The sequence below is a fragment of the Hippocampus guttulatus genome, chromosome 11 (assembly GCF_054856545.1).
Source record: "Hippocampus guttulatus isolate MCC_2025c chromosome 11, RoL_Hgut_1.0, whole genome shotgun sequence".
In the NCBI taxonomy this organism is placed as follows: Eukaryota; Metazoa; Chordata; class Actinopteri; order Syngnathiformes; family Syngnathidae; genus Hippocampus; species Hippocampus guttulatus.
This window is the reverse complement of record NC_141271.1, coordinates 22,102,238-22,129,216: the sequence shown is the minus strand read 5'-3', so window position 1 is coordinate 22,129,216 and position 26,979 is coordinate 22,102,238. Positions and strand designations below refer to the sequence as shown.

At 58.3% G+C, this 26,979-nt stretch overlaps 3 protein-coding genes across 7 annotated transcripts; all 3 read right to left on the bottom strand.

Moving 5' to 3' along the window:
- Positions 1 to 238: 238 nt before the first annotated feature.
- On the bottom strand, positions 239 to 3,083 carry hpxa (hemopexin a). The gene is made up of 9 exons (XM_086124131.1): positions 2,934 to 3,083; positions 2,457 to 2,470; positions 2,015 to 2,250; positions 1,799 to 1,952; positions 1,512 to 1,724; positions 1,342 to 1,437; positions 1,086 to 1,216; positions 861 to 1,008; positions 239 to 602 (listed from the first exon to the last, which is right to left on the bottom strand). The coding sequence occupies exons 1-9, from the start codon at positions 3,041 to 3,043 to the stop codon at positions 373 to 375; spliced, it is 1,332 nt and encodes a 443-aa protein (XP_085980257.1). The 5' UTR covers positions 3,044 to 3,083; the 3' UTR covers positions 239 to 372.
- A 1,245-nt stretch (positions 3,084 to 4,328) lies between these two features.
- Positions 4,329 to 17,544, bottom strand: itprid2 (ITPR interacting domain containing 2). 5 transcript variants are annotated; one of them, XM_086124125.1, is made up of 21 exons: positions 17,477 to 17,544; positions 17,198 to 17,392; positions 16,532 to 16,568; positions 14,954 to 15,003; positions 14,820 to 14,873; positions 14,474 to 14,513; positions 14,304 to 14,399; positions 13,856 to 14,003; positions 13,609 to 13,669; positions 11,565 to 11,684; positions 11,083 to 11,356; positions 10,744 to 10,876; positions 10,519 to 10,570; positions 10,297 to 10,385; positions 7,812 to 9,746; positions 7,269 to 7,316; positions 7,061 to 7,185; positions 6,863 to 6,980; positions 6,702 to 6,755; positions 6,310 to 6,567; positions 4,329 to 6,083 (listed from the first exon to the last, which is right to left on the bottom strand). In XM_086124125.1, exons 1-21 carry the CDS (start codon positions 17,511 to 17,513, stop codon positions 6,027 to 6,029), a joined length of 3,981 nt encoding a protein of 1,326 aa, XP_085980251.1. In that variant the 5' UTR covers positions 17,514 to 17,544; the 3' UTR covers positions 4,329 to 6,026. The 5 variants fall into 5 exon arrangements, with proteins under 5 accessions (XP_085980251.1, XP_085980254.1, XP_085980253.1 ...); XM_086124128.1 differs by having other exon boundaries at positions 7,269 to 7,313; XM_086124127.1 differs by having other exon boundaries at positions 10,297 to 10,382.
- A 7,648-nt stretch (positions 17,545 to 25,192) lies between these two features.
- Positions 25,193 to 26,979, bottom strand: olig1 (oligodendrocyte transcription factor 1). The gene has a single exon (XM_086123987.1). It carries the CDS (start codon positions 26,927 to 26,929, stop codon positions 26,228 to 26,230), a length of 702 nt encoding a protein of 233 aa, XP_085980113.1. The 5' UTR covers positions 26,930 to 26,979; the 3' UTR covers positions 25,193 to 26,227.

The window sequence follows — 26,979 nt, the reverse complement described above, 5'->3', positions numbered from 1 at the left end:
GCGGAGGCGCGCCTTCTCTTTGGCCGAGTCATCGCAGATCCGCGACAGAGGGTGGCGGGAGCCCTCGCATCTGGAAACTTCGGGCAACTTGATGCGCTTCTGGCGGTCCGTCACACTTAACCCCCCACCGGCCAAAATGAAGGATCCAATCTTACGCGGGGGCGCGCCTCCTCCAACAATTTTATGGGCAAATGATCGACAGTCACGGCGTGAGATGAAGGAGGCAAGACAAGCGGCGGCGTGCTTCTGCTCTTATTTATTGACGACAGCATAGGACAAAATCCCACATCAGTCTTGTGTTTGTTGGGGGTTCGGGATGGGGGCGGGGGCGGGGGCTGACTCCCTCTGAGTTCATCAGACACGATTGGCCCCTCAGTGGTCGCAGCCAAACAGGTCCATGGACACCCGGTGCTGCTCCGGGATCGAGCGGCCGGCCACAAAGAGCTCCAGGGTGTTGAAGTGGTAGAAGTGGTTTCCGACGATCACGCGCACCCCGTGAGGGTCGCACATGGCGGCGTCCACCTTTTTGAGCACCGACAAGTGCCGCTCGTTGGTGGCCTCGTGAGGGGATTTCTTCAGGTCCACGTCGTAGATGTGATCGCCTGAAAAGACCGAGCCGCAAGCTTCAGGACCGGCGGGACCGGCGGGACCGGCGCGAGACGACGGACTCGGATCAAAGCGAGTAAGAGCCCGACGGCCGAACGGTACTTCGGCCGGCCGCCGTCGACAGAGTCGCTGCGATTTGAAACGGCGGCCTCGCGCTTCGTCGAACGGCGGCGGGTCCCGGACGGACGGCCGTCGCGGCGCCCCGACCGGACCGCTCGACGGGCGGCTTTGACGGGATCTGGCGGGAAGCTCACCTTTGATGACGTGAGCGACGTGCTCGTCCTGGCAGACGAAGGCGGCGCAAATGGGACCCTCCAGACCCAGAACGTCCTTGACCGCTTTGGGGTAGCCTTCCACCAAGGTGTGCGGCTCGCTGACCATGTACACGTACAGGTCGTTGTCCTGCGGCCAAAGGAGAGCGCTTGCGAGGTTGCCGACGGGGGGGCCCGGAGGAGCGAAAGCGCCGAAGCGGGGCAAACCTTCATCATGTAGAGGTGGTTCTCGTAGGAGAAGACGGCGTCCACCTCGCTGTGAAGCTCTTTGAAGGACGCCTCGATGGCGTCGGCCCTCACCGTGTCGTTGTTACCGTCCCTCTGCAGGAAGTGATGACCTGAGCAAAGAAGGGCCGCTCGGCTTTAGGGGCGAGGCGCCGGCGCCCGATCGTCGGCGGCCGCGGGGAATGACGCTCGTGGTTTGCCGGGCCGGCATCGGCGCCTTCTCCGTCCGCTCGCTCACCTCTGAAGGCGTACAAGTTGCCGACGTCGTCGGAGGTGATGGCGTCCAGGTGAACGTGGCTGCATCTCTCCCGCTCCACCATGTCGGTTTCCTCGCCTGCAACGGCGCGCGGGCCTCAGAACCGGCGTCGGCTTCGGCGGCGAGAGCGGGCGAGGACGAGAGCCGCTTACTGTAGTTGGAGCACCTCATGAAGAAGTCGCGGGCCTCCTTGGGGTAGCGGCCGTGCACCTCTCCGGTCTTGGGATCGAACTTGGAGAACTGGTGTCCGTGGAAGCAGTAGTAGTGCTCCATGTAGCGGAAGGCCGACGTGCAGTTGGCCATGGTCTTGAACTCTCGGTGCTCCACCGCCTGGTTGCCCACGTGGAAGTGGTAGATCTCGTGTTCTGTCGGGCGGGCGGCGGGAGGCCGTCAACGTCGGGGACGGCCGCGTTCGGACGCCGGGCGCCGAGCCACCCACCCTTGAAGAAGATGACTTCGTTCTCCTCGCAGTCCGGCTCGGGGCACACCACGGCGGCGTCCAGGTGGTCCGGGATGCCCGGGAAGACCTGCGAGATGGGCTTGGGGAAGCCCTCCTCCAACTTGTGCTTGTAGTAGGCGTACACCTTGTCGTCCTGCGGGGCAAAGAAAGTCACGCCGTTTCGCGCGATCTGGGGAAAGGTGAGCCCGCGCGTACCACGAAGAAGTAGAGGTGGTCGTGGTCGCTGGCGTTCTCGTAGTGCATGCGGAAAGCGGCGTCGAGGTGCCCCAGAGGATGCTCGGCGTCGTCCAGCTCGGGGAAGGATCCCTTCAGCAGCTCCGCCTTGCCGTGGAAGCCCTTGAACAGGTAGCGGCCCTTGAAGAAGAAAGGCATCCCCTCCTCGCTCACCGTCACCGCGTCCATCTCCAGACCGTGGCAGCGGTCCGGGACGTCTAAGCACAAGACCGCAAGTGACTCGAGGCGCGGCGCCACCCCCCTTGCCGCCGCCGGCCTCCTGTCCCGGCCGAGCGAGCTTCTTTCGGTCAGGCAGCGGCGACGGCGGCCGCGCGAAAATCTCCGAAGGAGCCTCCTCGCTCGGTCGAGTGGGCCGTTCGCCAACACGGTGGAGAGGAAGAAGAAGAAGGAGCGGAAGACTCACCGGCATGGTCGTCGCTGCGGGAGAAAAGGGAAGACGTGTCAACCTCGAGGCCGGTGGACCGCGCGCCATCCGTCGCGTTTTGCTCTCGATCGCAAATTGTTTGCGGAAAGGCGCTTCGACAAATGCGGCAAAGCGATATACAAAACCAAAAGCCCCCAAACGCTCGAAACGGTTTTCGGCTTTCGAAAAGTGCGTTCCCAGCCGACGGCGGCCGCGACAAGTGTCGGCGGCCCGACGTCATTGGCATACTTTTAGGCCTTTGGCGCCATCTGGCGGCAGCCCGGAAGAGCTACAAAAACACCGAACCGGCGAGGGAATGAACCGGTCGGAACCTGTGGAAAACCCAAGTTTGGCCTCAAACAGCAGCGGTTCGGCGCAGCGGTTCGGCGCAGCGGTTCGGCGCGCCGGCGGCCGGAGTCGTCGCGCTTTAACCATTAGCGACCTCTCGGCCGATCGAAACGCCGGGAAAAGACTTACTGGTCGGCCCACGCCGAGGCCAAGCACAGGCACAGGACAGCGGAGAGCGGGATCTTCATAACGAGAGCGAGAACCACCCGAGGTGGCGACTCCACGGCCCCCGCCGCCATTTATAGGATCGGGCCGGCGGCGGGGGCGAGGCGGAGCCGTTCGATCCGGGACGCCGTGTTCCCGAGATGCGCCCACGTGGACCCGCGTGGACCCGCTCGACCCCGACAAATCGATACGGCACACACGCTCCCTCATATCGTCCTTTGCGCCGCGCGACTCGGGTGCAGTCGAGGGACCGACGTGGACGCGGGTCAAACCGGGCCCGGAGGCTTCGCGCAGGCCCACGCGGGAGAGGTGACTAACCCGCCGAGCGAGCGGGGGCGCTTGCGTAACACGCGCCCGCAACTGTGAACATTAACAGAATTTGGCCGGTCAACGACCGGACAATCAAAGGAAAAACCGGCCGATGGAGCGGAAGGCGCGCGGCGAGTGGGCTTTTCATTCCGTCCGCTCGGTGAGGCCGGGCCGACCGCTTTGCGGCTCGGCGGCGTGTTTGGAAACGAGATGGCAGTTATGCGCGATCCCCGCTTTTGGCTTGTTGCCGGGCCGGCTCCCTTCGCTTTGCCCCGTCGGTGATCCGTGTCGCTTTCGGCCAACGGGACAAATGTCGGAAAAGGTTTGCTCAGATGGACGTCTCTACTCTGTGTTGAAATGTAAATAGTAACCGTACGAGACCCGGTCCTTGAACTCCTTCCCCGCGGCGACGACTGCTGCAACGTTGTCCGAGTTCAGCCCGGCGTCGACCTCGCCAAAGGTCACGTCGGTGTTTGCCGGAGGCTCGCGTGTTTGCCGAGCCGCCTCCGGACGGCCGTGGAAAACGGCCGCCGGGGCCCGCCTGAATGGCGCGCGGCCCCGAAAGGTCGTTTGTCCGATTCCGCCGTCCGATTCCGGCATGCATCTACGGCGGCCTTTTCACGCGCGTCGACGTTGAACCCGCAAGCTAGCAAAACGAGTCGACGAAAAGAGGCCACGTTTGGCATGGTCATTCGCGCTCTTGAGATTTGTTCTCCGGTTTCCGCGGCGTGATTCAAAGTCGTCGCAGTGACCCAAAAGCCTCGTTCCCCTCGTTTTCGTGTCGGAGCTGCTCGCAAAAAGGCCGCTGCCGCCTCTTTTTTTGGGGGGTTCGTCTGTTGCTCCGTAGAAATTCGAGGACCACCATTTTGGACACTGGTTGCTAAGGCAGGGATCACACGAGGAAGTCCTTTTTGTTTTTGCTGAGCAGAATACTGAGGGGAAACTCGTTTTGCCCAGTGAGGCACTTGTCGGCGGAGACAATTTGTCGGTCTTGCTCAATTTCGCTCCAATCGAAACGGAACGTGAAGAATACTCATGAGTCACTTGGAATGAAAATAAATACATCTTTCTTTATTATTTCTAGCCAGTGAGGCGTCCCCGCATTGACCAAAGGCACGCACAAAGACGCGCGCGTGCATGCTTTGTTTCAAAGCAAATCCCACCAAATTGTTATGAGAAAGATTCACACAGTCAACCCCCCCCCCCCCCCCCAAAAAAAAATATTGCTCATGAATTACGATGGTGGACGGACACGGAGTGAAGTTTAAACGTTGCTTATTTCACACATCCCCTAACCTCGAACAATGCTCACACGTCTCGGCGCTCGCCTCATTTGACAACATACGCGCAACAACCCTTTTAGCCTGATCCGGACGTCAACATTTCCACCAATAACAAACGTGTCCGTCGATATTTTAGCCGCAGCTGCCACTCGCACGCTAGCCGACCGCGTAGCTATGAACATAGTGTCGATAAAATAACGGTGAGATGGCTCAGAAAACCAGATGATGCTAATAGATGAGCGAACTGGCGAACATCCCTTTTTTCCCTCTCTGAACTGTATGTTTTTTAAAAAAAACATCTGGAAAGAAACCGCACCATCAATAAATGGCCTCCTCCTTAGCTGCTCGGTTAGCATGCGAGCTAACTCAATTTGAACAAGCCTTGACATGTTGCTCGCACGCAAGCTAGTCAACAAAAGATTTGCTCAATGTCTCCTCGGCTAACATGTAGCATGTCATTTCAACACGAACCGGCTCAGTACAAAATCAACAACGCCAATAGATTAGCATCATGGCAAGGAACGTAAATTTTTGTTTAGCGGTAGCCGCCTAGCCACAAACTTATCACTAGCCCGTTGGTAAGCATGTTAGCAAACAACCGAGAGCTTTTCTCACCGGTCGTGTTTGAACACCACCCACGGTACAGCTAAAAGGACGCTCGTCAAGCTCCTTTCAAGCGTGACGGCGACGATGCTGGAGTGTATTCATGGAAACGTCGATTTAGCGCAGACACACATTTGCTCTGTCACTACTCACGCACACCATCTTTCCCAATCTTGCCCACGAAAAACAAGACAAAAACACAAAACAAAACAGTGCTGTTAGGGTATTGGTCTATGGTCCGAGCGGTCCTGGCTTCTACGGTTCCTCGTCCAATTTTCTGAAGATGCGTTTGCTGGTTCCGATTCTGGTCCTGGCGACCGGGTCCACTTCTCCCACTTTGAGGTCCCGGTGCCTCGGCAAATAGTTTCTTCTTACGGGGCTCGGTTGTGTTTACTGATCTGATTTTCTGATACGAGTCTCGTTGAGCGGTCCGGGTCTGACTTGCTCCCCCTGTTGACCGGAGCCGGCCCTACTCGCCGCTGCGCAGAAGAGGTCCCGGTCAGTGGATTTGGTTCGATGTGTTGGTACCGGTCCCGATGACCGGCTCACCACTCGCAGGTCCAGCAAGCTGCTCCCGGTCTTACTTTTTGATCCCAATAATGACGGGCTCGGGTCACGTTGACCGACGGCGGTCCCGGCCGGCGCCGGTGCGACGAGCAGGTATGCTTCCCCGCTGACGTCGAGACCGCTCGCGCTTGGGGCGTTAGTGTCGGCGGGCGTTCAAGGCCGAAGCAAACCAAACGAAAGGTGAAAGTGCTCGCCGGTCGCTCGGTGCCGGTTTTGCCGTGGGCCGGTGGGCGGTGCGCAGTGTAGTCGACGTTCAGTGTTGCTCTCCCGCGGGGCTGCAGACGCGCCGGCCGGACTACAGGCGTGCCGACGGCTCCTTTAAGATCTCTTCCCGCGTCGCGCTCTCACCGACCTGAAGCACAACAACGAACGGCACCTTTGTTTTTTTCTCCCCCAAAGATAAGACCGATGAAATGATGCTTGTATCCAATTTGTTAAAAGATACTTTGAAAATCAACTAGGACGTCTCCCACTCCCCCCACAAAAAAAGTCCAGCTCAATGAAGGGTGATGAAAAGATGCAAAATGAGTTCCGGAGTATTCTCCGTCCATGTTGACCTTTGACCTCAGAGCGCGTACCTCCGCGATGAGCCGGTGCAGGGCGTCGCCGTCGCCCCGTCCCGCTCCCGGCGCCTCCTCTTCGCCGCCCGCTCCCTCCTCGTCCCGCCGCCTGTCGGGGCGAGGGGGCGGCACCGGCGTGATGTTGATGGACGCCCGGTACACGGCGGGCCCGCCGGCGCCCGGCCCCGGGCTGAGGGGGGGCGCCGAGGAGGCGGCGTGCCGGTCGTCGCTCAGCTCTGACTGCAGGAGGAACTGCTCCTTCAGGAGGTCCGACACCTGCGCAAGCACGCCGATTGCGGGCCTGAGTTCCTTCCATGCAAAGCACCAAATGCCAAGGGGGCAAATCTTTGCCCCCCCCCTTCCTTTCATCGAGTCATCAAGTCAAGAGTGTGTGGAGCGCATGTACTGACCGGCTCCACGGCTCGCAGCGCCGAGCTGGCCGATGCCTCGTCCGTGCCGACGCCCTGACAGGGAAGAAGGAGGAGGAGCAACAACGCCCGCATGAGTTGCGCGGGTGTCCTTGTAGCTGCGCAGGTGCATACCCGCCCGCGCGAGTGAGGGGAGCGTTTACCTTGGGCGGCCCCGCGTCTTGCGTCAGCTCCATCAGTTTGTCCTCCAGCTGTTGTTCCAGCGCCAGCAGTTCGTCTCTGACGGCCGAGCGCAGAGACTCCAGCTGCTCCACCTCGAGCCTGAGACACGCACGCATCAATGGACAAGCGCCGGGACACGCAAACACGCTCGCGCACACTAAGGCCAAGAGTTAGCGTACCTGTCGGCGGGACTCAGATGGTTGTAGACGAGCGCCTGCTGGCGGACGAGCGACAGCTCCAGCTGGAGCATCTGCGTCCGGAAGGCGGCCAGGCTGCGCCGTTTCTGCCGGAGCTCGTCCAGGTCCTGGATGGCAAAGGTCAAACGGGGGGAGGAAAAGGCAAAGGGGTGCGCAAGGGCGGCGTCGCCACCGCGGGGCGCGTACGTACCTGTCGGCGGGGGGCTTCGGGACGTACGTCCGAGGCGTTGACGCGCTGCTGCCGGAAGACAAAAGTTTTCAAGAGATCAAGATACTGTCGACAATGGACATATCGAAAGTCTGCACACCCCCTTTCAACACGAGATATACGGGATCAATGAAGCAATCATTTCAAAGCGCTAATTGCATAAGTGTGCACACCCTGAGATAATGAAGAAGTGGCTGACTTCCGAATGACCCGGTCGCACAACGTCACGCGCCCGTCGCCATTTTAAGTGCGGGCTAGCTCTCATTTTTTGGTCATCACATCAACGTGGCAGCGGACCGCGGTGCGTGCGCGTCGACATTTTACAGCTGCTTTATTTGAACGGAATGCCAAAAAAGTTCCCGTTTCTCTGGAATAACTTCCCCCCGCCCCCCCTCAAAATAGCCGGCAATTGCCAGAATTCCTTCTGCAATTTTGAAATAGCTTTCAATTTCCTTTGGAACTTCACCTCCAATGCAGCAGAAAAATGTCCAAGCTGAACGTGAGGACTTTGGAGCAGCAACCAACCTGGTTGAGATTGTGAACGGTCCCCCTGATGTCATGAAGGACCCTCCTCAGCTGCATCTCCGTCCCAGACAACACCTGACCGGAACCCGGACTCGAACCCAAGTGCAGGCCGTTACCGGGACTGAGACCCGGGCCCAGACCCGGGTAGGTTCCCGGGCCAACGCCTCGGTAGGGGCTGTGAGCGAGACCGTGACCCAGATGAGGGCCGTTGACGGCGCCGGGGTAGGGGCCGCGACCCTGGCCGACACCCGGGTGGGGGCTCTGACCCAGATTAGGGTTCGGGTTAGAGCTATTCCCAATACCGTGGTAGGGGCCGGGACTCTGGCCTTGACCCGGGTGTCCGCCACCCCAATGCGCCGCCGGGTCCGGAGCCAACGGGGGGAAGGGGCTGGGGTCGTAACCGTGGTAACCCAGGTAAGGCGGGGCCACGAAAGGGTGTGCCGTGTGGTAGGTGCCGGCGTGGTACGGGTGCATGGGGGGAGTTCCCAAAGGTAGGTTCCACAGACTGGCGTAGTGGGGCGGCGTAGCCAAAGGAGGCGGGGTGAAGGTGAAGTGGTTGGAATAAGGCTGGAGGATGTTGGGGAGGCTGGCGTAGGGATGCGGGGACGTGCTGTACAGCAGGGACGGGTTGAGGGCGGGGGCGGAAAAAGGGGTCTGCGGTCTGGGGCTGGGGTTCGGGGAGAGGAAGATATCTTGTCCCGGGGTCCCGCCCTGCCGACGGTGTCCGAGCGGCTCCCGAGCGGACGAAAGATCCGGGACGCTCTGGCTGATCCAGGGCACCTCGGCGGGGGGGCTGGCGCATCTCAGCAGGCGGGACAAGCGATTGAGGGGACGCGGCGCGGCGGCGGCGGCTCGGTCGTCGGACGTGGCGGCGTTCTGGATCACCAGGGTGGAAATGCAGGCGGGCGAGTCGGCGCGCTCCGGCTCATCGTCGGGCTCCTGGACGTAGCGGAAGGCGTAGCGGGGCTGACTGCTAAAGGCCCGGTCCGGCCCCAACTGGACCTTGACGGACGAGACCACCCTGGTGGGGGACGCCAGCGAGGATGGGAGAGAAGAGGACCTCTGCAAGGGAAGACCGCTTCGAGGACACCTTCGGCTCGAGCGCGGGCCCGCGTCACCCAAACGCTGCTTAATGCGACTCAGCGCACTCAGGACGGGGGAGTCCGAGGCAGGGAGACGGAAAGGGTGAGCCCGGGGTGCCGCGGCTTGAAGACCTGAGCCATGAGCTGACGGCGCGGGACCCGAGGAAAGCGAATGCGAAAGCTCAGAGGGCGGCGGATCCGAGGGCGGCGGCTCCGAGGGCGGCGGCTCCGAGGGCGGCGGCTCCGAGGGCGGCGGCTCCGTGGGCGGCGGCTCCGTGGGCGGCGGATCCGAGGGCGGCGGATCCGAGGGCGGCGGCTCCGTGGGCGGCGGCTCCGTGGGCGGCGGATCCGAGGGCGGCGGATCCGAGGGCGGCGGCTCCGAGGGCGGCGGCTCCGAGGGCGGCGGCTCCGAGGGTGGCGGATGCGAGCGCGGCGGATGCGAGGGCGGCGGATCCGAGGGCGGCGGATCCGAGGGCTCCGAGGGCGGCGGATCCGAGGGCGGCGGCTCCTTCTGGGCGTCATCTTGAGAAGCTCGGGCATCTTCTTGTTTGGGATCTTGCTGAGGTTCTGGGGCGTCATGTCCCGCCGCAAGGTTCTTGGGGAGCTGGTGGGCCTTGTACTGCGGCACCGGCTCGGACTCTTCACGGCCTTCTCCATCGTCTTCCCGCTTCCGGGAACTCTCGGTTTCTCGGGCGGCCGCCCCGGCGCAGGGAGCGGGTGGCGGCGACTCCTCTGTCCGCAGGTCTGGCAAGTCGAACGCCGGCTGGTTGAGAGCCACGGGCGTGGTCACGTCCTGCGAGGGGTGTGATGTCACCGTGGTTTCGCTGTCACAGCTGTCGCTGCTCTCCTGAACCTGAACACACGTTAACACCGGTTGAAATCTCGTCAAGAATTTCTCTTTCACATCCTCTGGACATTTAACAGTTGGACGCCAAGTGATTGTTTTGAATGGGGTGAATTTTTCGGTCGAAGGACTTCCGACATTTTACAGTGGAAAACATTCTTTTTTTCAATTTACGGCGCACTCGAACGTAAAGACGACGAAATGAGAAAATGATCCATTGCCATTTTCGCGTCGCTTTCAGGAAAGGACCGACGGGAACAAATGCTTCTTTTTACTGCAGAATTGAAAAAGAAATCATTCAGATGACCGATTGTCAGTTGATGTCTTGAAAACTCAAACGGAAGCCGCGAATTGAGAAACGGGCGTTGTCACTTTTGAACCGACGCCTTTTCCCATGACCGGCTGACGACAAATCCAGAAGGCGCAACTTTCACCATTTTTGAGGGGGGGTTTGTTAGCGAAACGTGGGCTCGGCGACGCTCGGTCATCACCTCGCAGCGAGGCGACCCTCCCAAAAATGGTAGCGCGCAACGAATAGGCGAGGGGGCAAAGGGTCCACCTTGAGGTTGCCGGCGGCGTCCAGCGAGGACGTCTCCTCGGCGAAGCCGCTGCTGTCCGACTGCTGGCTCGTCGTCCGCAGCAGGTCTACTGGGGGAAAAACGGGTGGCGGTCAGCTCGGGGGGGCTGCCGCCGGTCCGGCCCGTCGACAGCCGGTGCGCCACACACACACACGCGCACACGCCCACGCAAGGAAAAGAAATTCTCCGACGCCAATTCTCACCAGAGCTTCTGGACGTTCTGGACGGGAGAGCTTCGCCTTCGTTACTCTGAATCTGCGGAGATACGACTCACTTTACGACGGCAAAACGAGAAGACGAAAAAGGCGCCAAAGGAAAAGAAAGAAAGAGGAAGAAGGTCGTTTGCAAGTCGGCCCGAAGCGAGCGGCTTCAAAAGTCAAGAGAAAGCCGACCGAAGAAAAAGGTCCCCCAAAATCCAAAGCCCGTACCTCCTCCATGTCAAAAGAGTCGGCGTTCTCCGTGCGCAGCTGAGCCAGCAGGGTCGGCGCCAGCGCCTTCTCGGGGGCCCGCGGGTCATCTGCGCTCTGACCGGCCGACTCGGGTTCGCCGCCGCCGTTTTGCCTGGGGGGGGGGGGGGGGGTTAAGAAATCACCCAAAAGGTCAGTTGACACGCGACGTCGCGGCCGAGGGTTTTTTTTTGAATGACCCAAGCGAGACGCATTTTGAGGCTGCTCCCGATTCTCAGATTTGATTTTGGACATTTTTTTGCAGGGGGCCGATGGGCAATGAGAGGCACGGACCGATGGGAACGCCGACGTCCGTCTCACCGGGGGTGCGCGCGCTGCTCCTTCTCGCCTTCCTCGGCGACGGTGGCCAGCGAGCAGCTGCGGACGTGCTTGTCGGCGGGCCGCGCGTCCTCGTCGGCGACGTCTCGCGCTTCGGCGGGGGCGGGCGGCGCCCCGTCGGCCGGCCGGCCCGGCGCGGCCGTCAGCAGGTTGTGCTTGCTCAGGCTCTTCTTCAGGCGGTCGGCCACATTCTGAGCCGATTTCTTCCTCTGGAAAAGCGAGGGCGCCCCGGGGTCCTTGACGACCTCTCCACCTGCTGGGGTCACGTGGTTCAAAGGCCGAGGCTACGTTTCAGTGAGCGCTCGCAATTTGGCCTCCGCTTGTCCGGGAAGGCGGCAACAGCGGTGCCCTTCCCAACCAAAGACTGGAATAACCGTCCGCTGGAACTCATTTGTCACGAGATGTCAGCAACATGCCGAAAATAAGGCGGCGGCGCGCGCGCCGGCGACGGTCGCCGGGGTTACCTTGATCTCTGCCGCCGCCGCCGCCGCCGACGTTCTGGACGGGCTGGCCCGACACGTGGCCGTAAAGCTGGATGAACTGGTTGGCCACCGTGGTCAAGACCTCGATCTGACGGAAGCGACCTAGCGGACGGCAGACGGTCACCATCCGACCAAACGCCTCGGCGTCGGGTCTTGCTCGGGATTCCCAAAAAGTCCGACCGGCGGGACTGAAGATGGAGAGCGCAACTTTCTCGACGCGTTCAAAACGTGCCGGGGTGGCTCCGTCCTCGACAACAACAGAACAACAAAAAACCAAAACCCATTCCGTCTCCCGTTTCTGTTCCGGCCGCGGCAGGTTTTTGAAAAAGACGCAGCTCGGGACCGGCCGACGAGATGACTTTGCCTTCCGCGTTGTGTCACGTCAGAATTGGCCCAAAGCTGTCACGAGCCTGAGCCGAGCTATCTCGTAAACGGTGTAAAAAAAGAAACTGGGGGCCACTCGAGCTTTGTACTTTCATGTTAACCCACCCCCCAAAAAATAATTCACCCTGCAAATGTCACCCGGGCTGCGAGTTTGACAAGACTTGGCCAGAAAATGACAAAAAAGTGACAAGTGGGTTCGCCCGTGCAAAAGCTGAAAAATGCTTCGGAAATGGTCAAAAAGGATGACGAGACTCAACGCAAAAGGTCCGTCGGGCCATGAACGTGACTCGGCTCAGATGAGAAAGGGACAAAAGATTTTGGGAGAAAAGCAAAAATAGCAACATTTTGCGTCACAACAAGGAGGGAAAAATTCAAGAGGGTCATGAAAAAGAAGTCGCAAAAGAGCTCATGAGAAGGTGAGTGAGAAATCTTTTTTTTTTCTTTTTACAGACTCTCCAAACAGGGTGAGGTTTAAAAATAGAAGAACGGAATGTACGTGCGCTGCAAAGCCTCAGGAGCTTTTTTTTTTTTTTTTTTCCTTTCTAAGGCTCAGTCGTTAGAAGCGCCGGCGCCATTGAAGGATGCGCACACGCGCGGCAGTCGAGCCACCTTCGCCTCTCCAAATTGGAGCGCGCTCTCTCTCTTCCAACTCCCACCTCTCGGGTCTCGAATCACCGTTGAAAGAAGGCCAAAGGCCCGAGGCGGGGGCTCTCGGGATTAGCTCCAATCTCGGGTCGGGGGGCGAGCCATCGCGTTAGCTATTGGTGGATCATTCGGATCGCGGACGCGCTCCGAGTACTTTGTCAGTCCTTTGGACTTGGCTTCACCGCGCATACACAGAGAGCGAGAGAAAAGATCCGGACGTCCGGAAGTGAAGACGCTGAAAAGGCGCAGAGCCAGGAGGGAGGGCGGGCGGCGGTCCCGCCCGCTGTCGCCATGACGCAAGGCTCCCGGGGAGCGGAAGCTCCCGGAAGACGGCCGCTTCCTTTGACAACCGCGGCACTTTGTCAGCCGCGTGTTTGACGGCCCGGACGGTCACGTCCAAATAAAGACGGCCATCTTGGAAACATCACGCCGCCCGAGGGGGGGTCAGCCGTAAACCTTCTGCCGATGAATACAAAACTATCGAGCGCGGGTGAGGGGGCGAGAGCAAAAGGGAGACTCTTTGGAGAGCGAGCGAGCGCAGGTATGCGAGTGTGCACGTGAGAGCGGGACTGATTTGTCGGGGGCGAGTGCGAGGAGGCGCCGGTGCGCAAGTGCAGCTGGAGGCTGCCGGCGATGACTGAGTGAGAACGGGAGCGAGAAGCAAGTCGGCGCACGCGAGAGCGCAAAAGCAAACGCGCAAGTGTGTGAGTGTGTGAGGCTGCAATGACGCGCGCATGTTAGCTAGTGCGTAAGCGAGAGCGCGAATAGCGCCGGCGTCGGCCACGCGAGGCCCAGAGCGCTCGCCGAGACGATGACGGGAGGCGCGCGAGCACATCTTTGTGGCGCGCGGCCGCCCGTCCCGAAAGGCGAGCGTGCGGCGAGCCGCGCCGCTCTAGCTAGCTCGCCAAACGCAATTAGCAACGGACGCTCACGCTAAAGCTCAAGCAAAGCCACGGAGGGTGAAATGAAAAAAAGCCCAGGTTCTTGCGCCACTGACTTGTCAGAGCGTAGTTGGGGTTCTCCAGCTCCATCCGCTGAAGTTGAGCTCCCAGGTACACCTGCCAGCACAGGAAGTGACGTCATCGCATCCACCAAAACAACACGCTCACGAGCCCAAATCTTTTGCACCCCCTCGCCGGCATTCGACAGCGGCCGCGAAAGGTGAGGCCGCTCTCAAAATCTGACGCCGGCCGCTCGGGTTTAGCTCGCCGGTCGACGACGTTGGACGATTTGCATTCGCCTACCTTGATGTCGATGCCCCGCGCCGCCGACGAGCTGTTGAAGAAGCGCGAGGGGATCTTGGAGGACATGTCGGGCTCGTCCCTCCCGAAACCCAAATTCAGCAGGATCTCCTCCGGGTCTTCCTCGTACAGGTCCAGCAGCTCCGACACGCTGCGGGCGCGCCGCCACACATGCGAGTCAGCGCGCGCCGATAACGTTTCATCGCGACCGATTGCCATTCAATCGTCGTCATCATCAGAGTAATAATCATGAAAAGAAAAAAAAATATTGACGATAGACACCTCGAAAAGTCAAAAGGAGCCCCAAAACGGAGAAAGTCAAGTCGTCCGGGCGGGGCCGTCGGCTAGCAAAGTGAGCGGCCGCCGCGCTTGCGAGATGCTAATCCGCCGGATGACGCGCGAAAAGCGGCGGCCGGCGGCTCTACGTCGGTGGGCGGGCGCGGGTACCCACCTGGACACGGTGCTGCTCTTTCCGGAGCCGGTGGAATTCATACTTCGGCCTTTTTCTTTGTACTGATCCCTCTTCTGATCGGCGGCCAGACCGCCACTGGGGGGGCGAAACGGGAACTGAGCCGAGCCGGCGCACTGAGGGGGAGGAGACCCGAGACCGAGGGGACTCACCGGGATCCCGTCTTCTTGTCGATGGACTGAAGATGGTCGGCTGCAATCGCACCGAAAGAACAACGTCAACGACAACGGGAGGCACCGATGACGAAAACGAGTCATCCCGATGCCACGAAAACGATTCCGCTCAAGGTAGAAAAAAATCTTTGCTTATGCAGCTAAGTCTTGAGGACCTGCAGGTAATAAGAACTAAGAAAGGGTCACATCAGAAACCCTCCACATCCGGGCCACCGCCTCTTCCGGCTCCTCGGGCGGGCACGATCGAACCACGCGCACCAAAAGCCCCCCCCCCCGCCATGTACTTGCGTGGCATCAGGAAGTCGAAGAACGGCGAGCGACTCACCTTCAGCTCCCAGCGAAAGGTCATCTTCAAAGCTGCAGCCGTTCCTGGCCGCCCCTGTTGGCCGGTGACAAACGCTGGCGTCAATCCCTTTGCACGCGCACTCCAATCGGTCGTAGTGCCGAGGGAGCGCTTACCTTTGCACGCGGGTGCGCTCTGATCGTCTAGCGACACAGCCAGCGGCGTCCTGATAAGAAGAAAAAGAAAAACACGATGGGGTGGCACATCTCACACACAGAAAAACAAAAACCAAAAAAAACCCCCCACCCCTCTCAGAACACCTCTCTAGATTGGCTCAAACACACACGCACATATGACGAGGTTATGTAAGAAAACAGGCTAGGCTAGCTCCTTTCTCTGGCTCCAGGTGAAGGAATTGCTTCTGCGACACTAACTCGCCGTCACGTACCGCTGTACGCTAGCTAACCCAGACTTACCTGTCCGGCAGGCTACGCGTTCGTCCGCGGCGGCGCGACGTGCGGGTCGGCTATGCCGATTAGACCGTCCCGGCGCGGGCCAGACCCAACTCCGCTAAACTAGACCGGACTGACTGGCTGGCTGAGAGGCGCTCGGTGACTGAGCTAGCGGCAGCCAGACACGCTTATGCAAGACGACGCGCTTATCAATGGGACAAACTTCATGCTAGCTTCACGCACGCAAAAATTACACACCCTTCTTTTTTTTCTCACGCATTGACAAGAGGACTTTTTATCTCACCTCCAAATTCCAACATTCGTACAGTCAGCTACACATGCACACACTTATTTACGCAAAGTCATCCGCTTAATATGCAAACACACACACACACACGTTCACACATATTTGCAAAACACACATTACGAGGCACATTCGCACACAAACGCGCACAATAAAGTTTGCGTAACTTGGGGCAGCCGCCACGTTCGCACGTCCTCCGGCGGTTGTCGAGTGATTTAGCAACACGGTAACACTGTGCGCGCATGTGCGTGTGCGTGTGCGATAAGAGTGTTGACTCAGCAGGAGAAGAAGCAACTCCTCCTTTGTTGACTTTCTCTCTCGGGTCTCGACAGCATTTGACAGCGTCTGCTCGGGCGTGTGCGAAGACTGCGTCGGTTTTCTACGTCAGCGGGCCGATGACGCTAAACACACTTTGAAGCGTCGCGGGGGAAAGACAGAGCGTCAGGCCGTCGGTTCGCACGCGAGTACGGCGTTAGCGTAGCCGGGCCGACACCTCCGCGATAACCGAGGGCGACGACTCTACTTTGGAGGGGCCGACCGATTGGATTTCAGACCTGCCGCAATTCTCAACCCGGGCCGGAATGTCACCGCTTCACCCTCATGCCGGAAGCCTTCATCGAAATGCCCCTAAGTGTCGTTGCGCCTTTTGCCCACTAGATGGAGCGCCGACTCCATTCGAACGGACGGCCATCTTTCCCGAGACCGTTTTTATCTTCACAGAAACCGACTGTGTTCAGGCTTCAATTTGCTGAGTTTTTTCCATTCAAAACATGCAGCAGCACAGAGCGGATCACACAAACGCTGGGATTCTTTTCCGGACGCACGCGGAGCACTCCGCCTGCCTTGGCAGCCGCTTCTTAAGCAAGCAAGCGGTCCTGATTTTGAAGACCAGTTTTCCTCGGTCTGCGCTCTTGAAGACTAGCTGAGCGAGGAACTCCTGAACATTCTCCAATCGGATTTGACTGGGCTGTCAATCATCCCAAAGTCGAGTGACTTACCTGCATTGGTCAAGCCAGCAGGTGATCTTGTTGGGTCCTGCAAAAGTGACAGCGTAAGAAGAGAGACGACAGCATGCCATCCGAACGGCTTACCCCACCCCATTGACCCCTCCCCAAAAAATGTCATTAAATATCTAAGAATCCCCTGAAGCTTTCGTCACGGTGACTAATGCGTGCGTTTGTTTTGGGTTTTTTTTGCTTTGAGGGTTTTTGGTTTGCTTTAGTAAATGCCGTTGACAAATAAGCGCGGGGAGGTGAGAAAGACGCACAAAAGTCAACAGGTGGCGTGTTGAAACAAGAGCAACCAAACACTGCCATCCAAAACCACTGCGCCGCCAGGGAAATACCTGACTGGCATCGTGTGGGCTGCGCTCAGCGTAACAGCTAGCGGCAGGCTAACGAGTGCAAACAGAAAATCCTCCAGGGTGAAGGCGGCGCAAATACAAACATCTTGCTTTCGTAAAACCAGTCCATCCTATCCGGAAGCATTTGCGGCGAGTCGGACGCTGCCGGCGTAGCGCTTCGCACGGCGGCCCCGAATGCCGAGCGATAGGCGTCTTGAAAAAGTCGTTTGTTGACCAGACTACCAACAACATCAAAGACCCTCATCTTCCACGCGCCACGGTCCATGAACAACTGTGTCCGAGTGTAAATGGTGAGGCTGACCTGGTTCTTCAGAGGTCTTCTTCTGAGCTCCGTTGGACTCACTGCAGTCTGGCAGGGCTTCGTGCGGGGATTTCTGCTGGGATTCAAACGTCTGGACTTTTTGCGTATCCTGCCAAGTGGACTCCCTACTCTTGGCCCAGGCCCGCCGTCTTACGGACGCCAGGGTGCATTTAGGAGCGGCGCTGCCATCTGGAGGTCCCGATGGGGAACCGCAACAATGAATCATCAAAGATCACGCGACCAAACCCGACAAGTACGGAGGAGGAGGAGGACCTGGAGGCGGGACCGGGTCCAAGAGGATGGCAGTACTCTCCATGGTTGCGACGGCAACATCCGCAGCTACTAGTAGACCTGCGAGGACACAAGAAGAGAAAGGGAACCATGAGAAGCGGGTAGGACAATGGATGAGTTGAGACAACTGGAACCATGACAACCAACAGATCCGGAGGTACCGAAAGAACCACTGGAAGGAGACCAAACCACGGAGACCAAATCAAGCAAATCGGCAGAAATACTGGAATCACCGGGAGAACTAGAGCCATTGGGAACACCGGGACCACCGGCAAACATCGTCGGGACCGTTGGGACCATAGAGGCCACAGAGACCGCTGGCACCATGAGAAGCACAAGTACGACTAGAAGCACCGAGACCACTGAAACTAATGGCACTATTGGGACCGATAGAACCGCGGATCTGAGCGGAGCCATGAAAGGTCACTGGCACCGCTGGCCCTCGGCAGATCCGCTGGGGCCAAATGGACCACTGAGACCACCGGCATCAGCGAGAACCACTTTGACCCCTGGAAACGTACGAACCACTGGCACCGCTGGGAACAGTTAGAGCCATTGAAGCCACATGAAGCCCCGAGACCACCGGAACCATAGAAGCCACTGTGAACCGCCGTGAACATTGAGACCACTGGAAACAGAGAGACGACTGGGACAACTATCGTTCATGAGAACCACTGAAACCACGAGAATAATTTGAAAGACTGGACCTGGACAATGATGGCTACGGACGCGACAAAGGAAGACCGTGGCCAAAAATAGATGAGCTGGGACCAGGACGTGTGAAACAGGAAATAAGTGTTTACGGCCATCAGCACAAAAACTTCCTGTCTGGAGCGCGCGTGCGCACGCGTGTGTGATTTTCATAAACAAATTCAAGGCATCAACACAGGCACACGTATGCAAACTCACTCACAAGGACAAATGTGTAAACGACGGCACCCGATTGTCCTTTGAGGCGTCTAAGTGTGGCCGTCGTGGCGCAGTTGGTTTTCAGGTACTTTTATTTGTTTGTTTTCCGATCTTTAAAGAGCCCCTCCACCCCTGAGGAAGCTGCCCGGTGCCCGGGTCTGCGGACCAGACGCGAGCGGATGCGTCGAGGACTAGGCGCAGGCTCAGAAGGGGGTGGAGCCTTTTCTGTAGCCGGTCTTTCCGTCCGGAATGACCTTCCGTGAAACGTAAGACAAACCCCCTGGCTGTGTCCGTTTTTCTCACATCAATTCTTTGAAAATGGTCATTTGGTTTTACCGTGACATGTTGCATGCCAAGTGGCGGAATGTTTTCAAAATATCGCAAAATCATTGATCTTGGCATTCAACACGACGCAACTAAACAAACTAGTCAGTGGCATTTTATAAACACGTCACGACACGCTAAATAGGAAGACGATATCAAGACAAACCGTTTCGTCAAACTCCAAGAAGCCTTTCACATCTGTTCAATCTGGTGAGTGGCATTTTAATCACGTTTCTCCTTTCTCAAAACAGTCAAGCATGCCCACGTCACATCTCGGCCGGACGACTGCAATGCACTTGGACTTTGGAGTCAACCAATCCTCCATAAAGCGTCTCCAGTGGGTCCAGAATGCTGACCGATACTCATAAGCAGGAGCGCATACCTCTGACATCCCTGCACAGCTCGTTTGATAGTCCTGCGGTTTGTTTTCAATTCTTGAAATGGCCTGGCCCCCCACCTTGATTTTTCGTTGGACGTTTTTTGCGCTTTCTACAGTCTTCGTGATTATTTTATCGTTTGTTGTTGCGCGACTTCTTTTTGCTCCACGTACAGCACTTTGTATCCGGCGGTGGTTGTTTTCCAGTCCTCCAGAAACACACTTGAGTTGAGCTGAATTATACGTCTCGTGAAATGCGAGTGACAAGTGCCACCGATTCCTTTGCGCATCCGAGTCCGAGTAAGGCTTTTCAAGTACGGCAACATCATTTCTCTTGACGTGAACATTAGCCAAAGTGTGAGTGACAGAACATTCCCGACCTGGTGTTGACGTTCGACGTCACCGCGCAACTTGTGCAGCAGCCGATTACACAAGTCGAAGGCTTCTCGGTGCTGCCTGCCTGCCTGCCTGTCACCACTGTCGCAAACGCGACACCAAGCACAAGTTTAGCGCATCGCTAGACACGCGAGCTCCCGGTTCACTAAATGAAGACTCCAAGTCGTGAGACCAAAACATCGCGATTAGTGAGGAGTTCGTCCGGATAAAAAAAAAAAAAAACCGTCACGAACAAGTTCATCAAGTTTTGGGGCGAAAGTTGAGCGAAGGGGGCGGGCCGCGAACTAACTTTTTGGGGTGAAACGTTTGTCCAAGTTGTCAGCCGGCGTGGAGTTGCGGCGCTCACCTTCTTCATGTTGGCCTCGCGTCCGTCGGATGCGAGTGAGAAAAGTGTCAAGAGTGGCGAAGATTTGTCAAGAGTTGACTCGTCCTCCCCCGTCGTCTCCGCTCGAGTCTCGCATTCCTGCTTCCGCTTCCTCCTTCGTGACCAGCGCGAGACGAAAATAAAAGGGGAAACAGCACCTCCTGGCGGACACGAAAATAAAAGGGAAACAGCACCTCCTGGCGGACACGAAAATAAAAGGGGAACAGCACCTCCTGGCGGACCAGCACCGCCTTGCAGCCTCCAGAATGGGATTTGAAAAGACTAGACTGTCTTTTAACTTGAGCTTTTCTTTGAAATATTTAGCATACATTTTGATCAATGACTTGGTGAACTAAATATTGCACTCTACTGACTGCAAGTAGCAACAATTATCAAGCAAAGAAATGGCTTTTTACTTATTTTATTGAACATTAATCAAGTGGACAAGGAGGCTTGACGGACGTCTGCTCTCAGCCTGTCGTTAGGTGTGGCGTGACCCCCTCCCCCCCCCCCCGCGTGCGCGGTTATGGCCAGCGGCCAAGAGCGCGGCAGGTAAATGTCGGCACCGGTGAGCAGATGGTCTCGGCCCAGCGCCCCTCTGGACCGGTGACCGCCAAAAACACTCCCGCACATGTGACCTCAGCCCCCCCCCCCCCGCCCCGTCAAACTGACAGCACCCTCGCACTCGCGCAGGCAAACAATGGAGGACAGTTTTCTGTGAGCCACTAGAGCATCTGTAATAGAGGCAATCTTTGACCTTCTTGTGCAACTGGACTTGAACTCAACATTCGTTCGCCCAAACACACACACACACACTGTTATGCACCCTGCACATGTCCTCCTCCCCCTCCCCCAAATTCCCGAATGGTGAAGCAACAGTGAAGGGTAGTACAAGTTGATCCACTCATCAAAATAAACGAGCTCCAAACCAAAAGGAAGCCAACGCTCGCACTTCTCCTCGATGGAGCTTTTCACCTCGTCTGGCCGTTAGCGACACTTGCGCATTGCCTTCATCCTCTCGGGGCCCCTCACCGCTGTTTTTTGGGGCCTCCGCGTTCTGTGGACACGCACGCGCGCGTGCGTGCGTGCGCATTGATCACCCGAGACACGCCCGAGTGTATTTGTGTAGGCTGTTGTGCAGTTGTGACAGGCCTCGCTTCCTTGTGATGACAATTAGTGGCTGTTAGGGAGCAGTGTGTGCGTGCGCGTGTGTGTGTGTGTGTGTGTGTGTGTGTGTGTTTGCAGCAGCAAAGGGGGGGTGGTATGGGGAGGGGGACAGCTGCTGTAGAAGGGCACAATTAACAAACCCAAGAAAAATATTTGCTAATGAGGATGCACAAACTCCTGAGACCTGATCAGGTGTATATGGGGTGGCGGTGGGAGGGGGAGGGGGGGGGCATGTGACAACCACACATATGCCAACATCAAGCTGAAAAGCCCGCGGCTGTTCCTCATGTTTTGCCGAGCATCCATTCATTCGCAATAAGAACCGCAGCTGACCGACAAACAAAGACGCTGGCACGCTGGCACGCTGGCACGCTGGCACGCACGCACGCGCGGTGACGGCACGCCGGCCGCACAAGTGTCGCTTTGTGGGGTCGGCGTGGGGTCGGCTGGCACCGCTTTCAGGTTTGCTCTCTGCGTGACGCCATCCCGGCTGACATCACGCAGCAAAGGGGCCGGCCGGGTGAGTCGGCCGGCCGTCGGCGCGGGCGCGGGCGCGGGCGCAGCTGCTAATTGTGTGCAAATGTCAGCGCCCGGCCAGTTGCTAAATGAACCGCCGGGAGCGTCGCCGCCTCATTAAAAGACACAGTGACAACACGGCGGTGTGCGCGTGTCCTCCGGAGGGAAATTAGCGACGGCGGTCCCCGATGCCGGGCCACGCCCACTCCCAGCAGGCCCGGTGACAGCTAATTGTTGGGACGGCGCGTGCCTCCAGCGACGCCAAAGTGCTGCTGCCTCGCGCGCAAACGTCAAAGCGGGACAGCGCAGGCCTCGGCGTGCCGTCGTCGCGGGGCCGCATCAACGCGCTAGCTGTTAGCGTGTCGCGCGCGCGCTGACGCACCGAGGTCAGCGGAGACGTTCGCTCAAACGCGCACGTTTGTGTCGAGAAAAAAGAAGGCGGCCAACACGGAGACAGTCCGGGTTGTGTCGGCTCTTCAAAGAAAACGTAAACCCGAACAAGCCCACGCGAGAAGAACGGACGGGGCGGAGCCAAACCGAGAGTCTGAATTGGGGGCCGTTTATCCAGTGCCGGCCGGCGATCCCCAGCGGTACTGACGGCCGGGGGCCTTCGGGTGAGAAAGCGGGGGAGTCGCAGCCGTGTCGACGCCGTGTCGACGCCGTGTCGACGCCGTGTCGACACGGTGCGTTTCGCCAACAAATGAGCGCCGTGGAAACGCTCCACGTCAAGACGTGTTTCGGGAGGATTTGCAATTTCGTGGTTCTGGATTCTGAAACTAATGTCTGAATTTCCGGAAACCCGCCAAGCACTCGTTGGGCATCACAAAGACAGCCGGCGCGCTCGCGTCACCCATCGTTCGGCGACCTCCGTTTTGGGCGCCGTGGGCCGGGCGGACTCGCTCTCCCGATCGGCGGCGGCGGCAAAGCCGAGCATTTGCATGCGGCGCGGGCCCAGGCTAAGTGCCGACGTGTCACGCAGCGTGAGCGCGACAAGACTCCCGCAACGACAACAGCCACCCGCTAAACACGCGTCTGTCCGACCCGCGGGGGGCCGGAGACGTTCGCCGCCGCTCTCTGACGGACGCGCCGAGCCTGCGAAGCAAAAGCGGGACGGAAAAGGCGGGAGGAGAGAAGCCGGAGGCGCCTCGCTTCGGTCTTCTGAGCAACGTGACAACATTTGAAGGCGTTTTGTCTTCTCCGGCGCTCGTTTTCCGTCATGCCAGACGTAGGCCGCAAAACGGCCGCCGTTATTTCAAGCGAGGGCGGGGCCGCGTCTTTGGCCTTTAAAGCGACAAGAGCGAAGAGACTTTCCCGAGTCGTCCGGATCGCTTTGGACCACGCGCGCCCCCCGGAACTTGAAGGCCGCCGCACAAGTCGCTCGCATTTGAGCTAGCCCGTCGACGGGCGGATCGGCGGCGCGGCGGCCGCGGGGCTGACTTGGTAGAAGGGGCGGAGCCAAAAGGTTTAACAGCGGATCTCGGTTCCCGCCCCCGCGCTTTGGATTTAGAGCCGGAGACGAGAGGAGCCGCCGCGACGGGCCGCCATCGGGGTCGGGCGCGACGCCGAGTCCCGCCCGCGCGCCGTTGGGCGGGGTCGCTCCCGTTTCTTTGTCGACGGAGAGGACGAGGCGTGACGCGCGCGCCCGTGTCGGCGACTCCAGGCGAGGCTCCGCCGCGCCCCCTCCTTCCCTTCGGGGCTCGGCTCTGCCGGCCAACTTCGAAGGCCGCTCGCGTGCGCTTGGGCCGTCCGCGTGTCCGTGCGCCCGAGATTTGACACATGCTAATGTATGCTAATGCCGAGCCGCACGTAAAGGAGCGCTCATCTTCATCTTCATCTTCTTCGACTTCTGCCCGGCCTCAAATGTTGACCCGCCCGCCCCGGTGCTCCCGGAGGACACGCACGCACAAAATGTCCTTGGCTTGCCATGTTGACTTTCTGCCGCTTGGCAGAGAGGCTACCGAACAAGTGTTTTGGGGGGGGGGGGGGGGGGTTCTTAGGGACACACACTGAAGTCTTGTGGCTCCGATCCAGATCTGACACACACACACACACACACACACACACGCATTTCGACTCTGCCCTTGATGTGTGTGTGTGCGTGTGTGAGCAGATGGATGGGTCAGATAGGTCCAGAAAAAAAAAGTGTGTTTGTGTGCTTTGCTGATGCACAGCATAAAAAAAAGAGTGATGATCACAGTAAAAAACGTTTACTTTCTTGATCTGCCACGGGCGATTGCACATACAAGTGCACTCACAAAAAAGGAAATTGATATATACACGCACACACACACATAAAAATGTACTTTGTCTCAATATACACACACACACACACATGGTTTAATTGTACTTATACAGGTACATATATATAATGTGTGTATATATATATGTATATATACATATATATGTATATGTATATATCAGTGGTCCTCGTCCACTTTTTTTTTTTTAATAAGACCAAGGTCCGGTCCCATGCACGGCGGTCATGGGGAGCGGGGCTATATGGCCATTTAGTATGGTCAAGCCAAGCGTATACAAATCAACACTCCTCACAACCAACCAATAATGGGGTGCGTGAAAATAAATATTATTCACTTTGCCAGTACACAGCAAATAATGAGAGGTATTGTGTTGAGGCACGGGAACTCTTTTATTTTGTTAAATTGTGCCTGCTTAATAAAAGAAATAGCCCTTTTTTCAGCCCTTTGTTCAACGGTAGTTGTCTTTTTTTCCCCCTTAATTTAACAAAAATAAAAACCAAATACTCATTTTACCTAAATAAATACTAAACATGAAAACAAAAATATCCTTTTCATTCGTACAATTCCCCTCTGAAAATATATCAGGAGAGGAGTTAAGAACCATCTTAAATACTGACACAAGGGAGCACGGGAATGTGCGGTGCTGTTCTTCGCACTAAAGGTGAATGCAATGTCCGAGGCATGCAAATATTATTTGAGGACGCCATCGTGATGTTCATTTACCGCGACGCGGCGTTCCGCTGTTAACCGGCCGCAAAGGTCCCCGGGTAGACGGGAGCAGAACCGCACACGATCGAAACCTCCCGCCATTCGTCTCGTCTAATCGTCTGCGCGCGGCTCTCCTGGGCCGAAGCCGCGCGCGCGACGCCGTTTCCGGACGCGATCGTCCATTTTGAATGCGTGACGCTTACGTATGGGCACGCCTTCGGTTCAGAGGAGCCGATCGGCGCATCGTAATCGCCCGACGTGGGGTCTCCGGTTCGGCAAACGTTAGACGCACAAAGTCGCGCTGCTGCGGTCCTCTGCATTACATCTGGTAGTGCACGCAAAGAATGCAACCGATCATTTTAACGAGCCGTCGCGGTAATGCCCGGATTATAGTCCAAAAATATCAAAAGTATAACGTCAAAATCACTTCATAATTTATTATTTCATACAATTTGCCGAGGGTCCGGACAGAGGAGGTCGGCGGTCCGGTCGTGGATCGCGGTCCGCCAGTTGAGGAAGGCTGCTATATACAGTATGTACTGTATATATATATATATATATATTTTTTTTTTTTTTTATGTATATGTGTGTGTGTGTGTGTGTGTGTATTTGCAGGCGTGCGCTGACGCGCACTTGATGCTGACAAAGTGAAGCGCGGGCGGGCCCTCACTGGGGGTGGGCGGACTCCCCGCTCGGAGGGGCTGCGGCGGGGCGAGAGGCTGGCCCGCCAAAACACGCACGCGCACACGTGCACACAAAGGCGCGAGGAGGTCAGAGGAATTCCTGAGGCCGCGCAGGGTTCAGAGGTCATCAGCGCAGCCGCGCATGCTTTTTGTTCTTGAAACGAGACAACATTTTCAGAAAGTTTCTTTTTTGAACATGAACGTTGATTTATTTCAAAATGGGATCCCCCCCCCCGAGAAGAACACAACTTGTTTCGAGCGTATCCCTTCCTTCTCCCAAAAGTACGTTTTGGGCAATCTTCATATTTTTCATGAAGACGACATCATCAAGTAAAAGACACCGCATGGAAGGTTTTGGGAACGATACAGCGTGCGCGTGCGCGTCTGAGACTTTGCGTGCGTACGGGAGACGTGAGGCGTGCGAGTGCGCCCAAAAGCAGGAGATGAAAGCGCAGAGACAAAGCGCCGGCGCACTCCGCGGCGCTGCCACAATGAGACCGGCCGGCAGTGGAAAGCGACACCTTTGCCGTCTTGGGGCGCCGGGAGAGGGGGCGGGGGGGCGCGAAAGGTAGGCCGGCGGAGGCCAAGTCGCAAGGTAGCTGATTCCGCACAAAGCGGCTTTATGCAAATGCGCGCGACAAGATGGAATTTGGAGGAGGCCCCGCCCCCTGGTTCCTAATCTGTCCTGATTGCGTCCAGCGTCTCCTTTCACGCGCGTAATCCTCAGCAAGTGCCCGCCGGCTTTCACAAGGACCCCATCAGGACCGTCGGGGCTTTTTTTTTTTTTGTCCCTATTGTCAGCGGGAGAAAGAGCGAGGAATCAAAAGGCGTCATTACAAGGCTTTTTTTTTAAAATGTTTTCATGCTGGGGGGACGGGAGGGGGTCGGACTACGGGGTCTTCGGCGGTCCTCCAACTTGGAGCGGAGTTGGCGCCCTCGTTAGCATCCGTGGGCAGTAGCGGGCCAAGTCCACCGGAGTGGATCGCGGCGGTCCGCGAGCCGTCAGCGTCTCGGTTTCGGCGAAGCTTCTCGCCGGCGTCACTTGGGGAACCTGGCGGGCGGGGCCGGCCGTCCGAAGCCGGCCGGCCCGCACGCGCCGCACGGGCAGAGGGGCGGCCCCGAGGCCGGCCCCGGGCCCCAGTGCGCGGCGGCGAGCGGGCTCTCCGGGGGGCCGGGGGACGGCACGGGACCTTTGAGGGCGGCGAGCGAGGGGGGCGGGGAGGCGGGGAAGGGCTCTCGGGTGAGGAGCAGCCGCCCGGGACCCGAGACGAGGGGCCAGCCCCCCGTCAGCAGCAGCCGCGGGCCGGGCCCCGCCCCCGCCGCCGCCGCCGCCGCCGCCCCCGCGCTCAGCTCGCCCAAGAGCTGCCGCATCTCTTGCAAGGAGGAGCCCAGCAGCAGGATGTAGTTGCGCGCCAGCACCAGCGTGGAGATCTTGGACAGGCGGCGTCCCGCCGGGTGGGGCGGCGCCGAGGCGGGGGCGGAGGAGGCGTAAGGGACCATGACTTCCCTCAGGGCGTCCATGGCCACGTTGAGGTCCTGCATCCTCTTCCTTTCGCGGCTGTTGATCTTCCTCCTCAGTTCCTGCTGCTCCTCGGCGCTCAGCTCCCGGACCGCCTTGGAGGAGCCCCCCCTGGCCGGAGCCCCCGGTGCCGGCGGCGGGCCGAGGCGGGAGGGGCAGGAGGCGGCGCCGCACTGGGGTTCCCGGAGGGCTCGGTGCATCGAGCTGCTCAAAAGGTTCATCTGCAACTTGGCTCCCTGTCGTCGTGACGACCTTCTCGCTCCGCGACGAG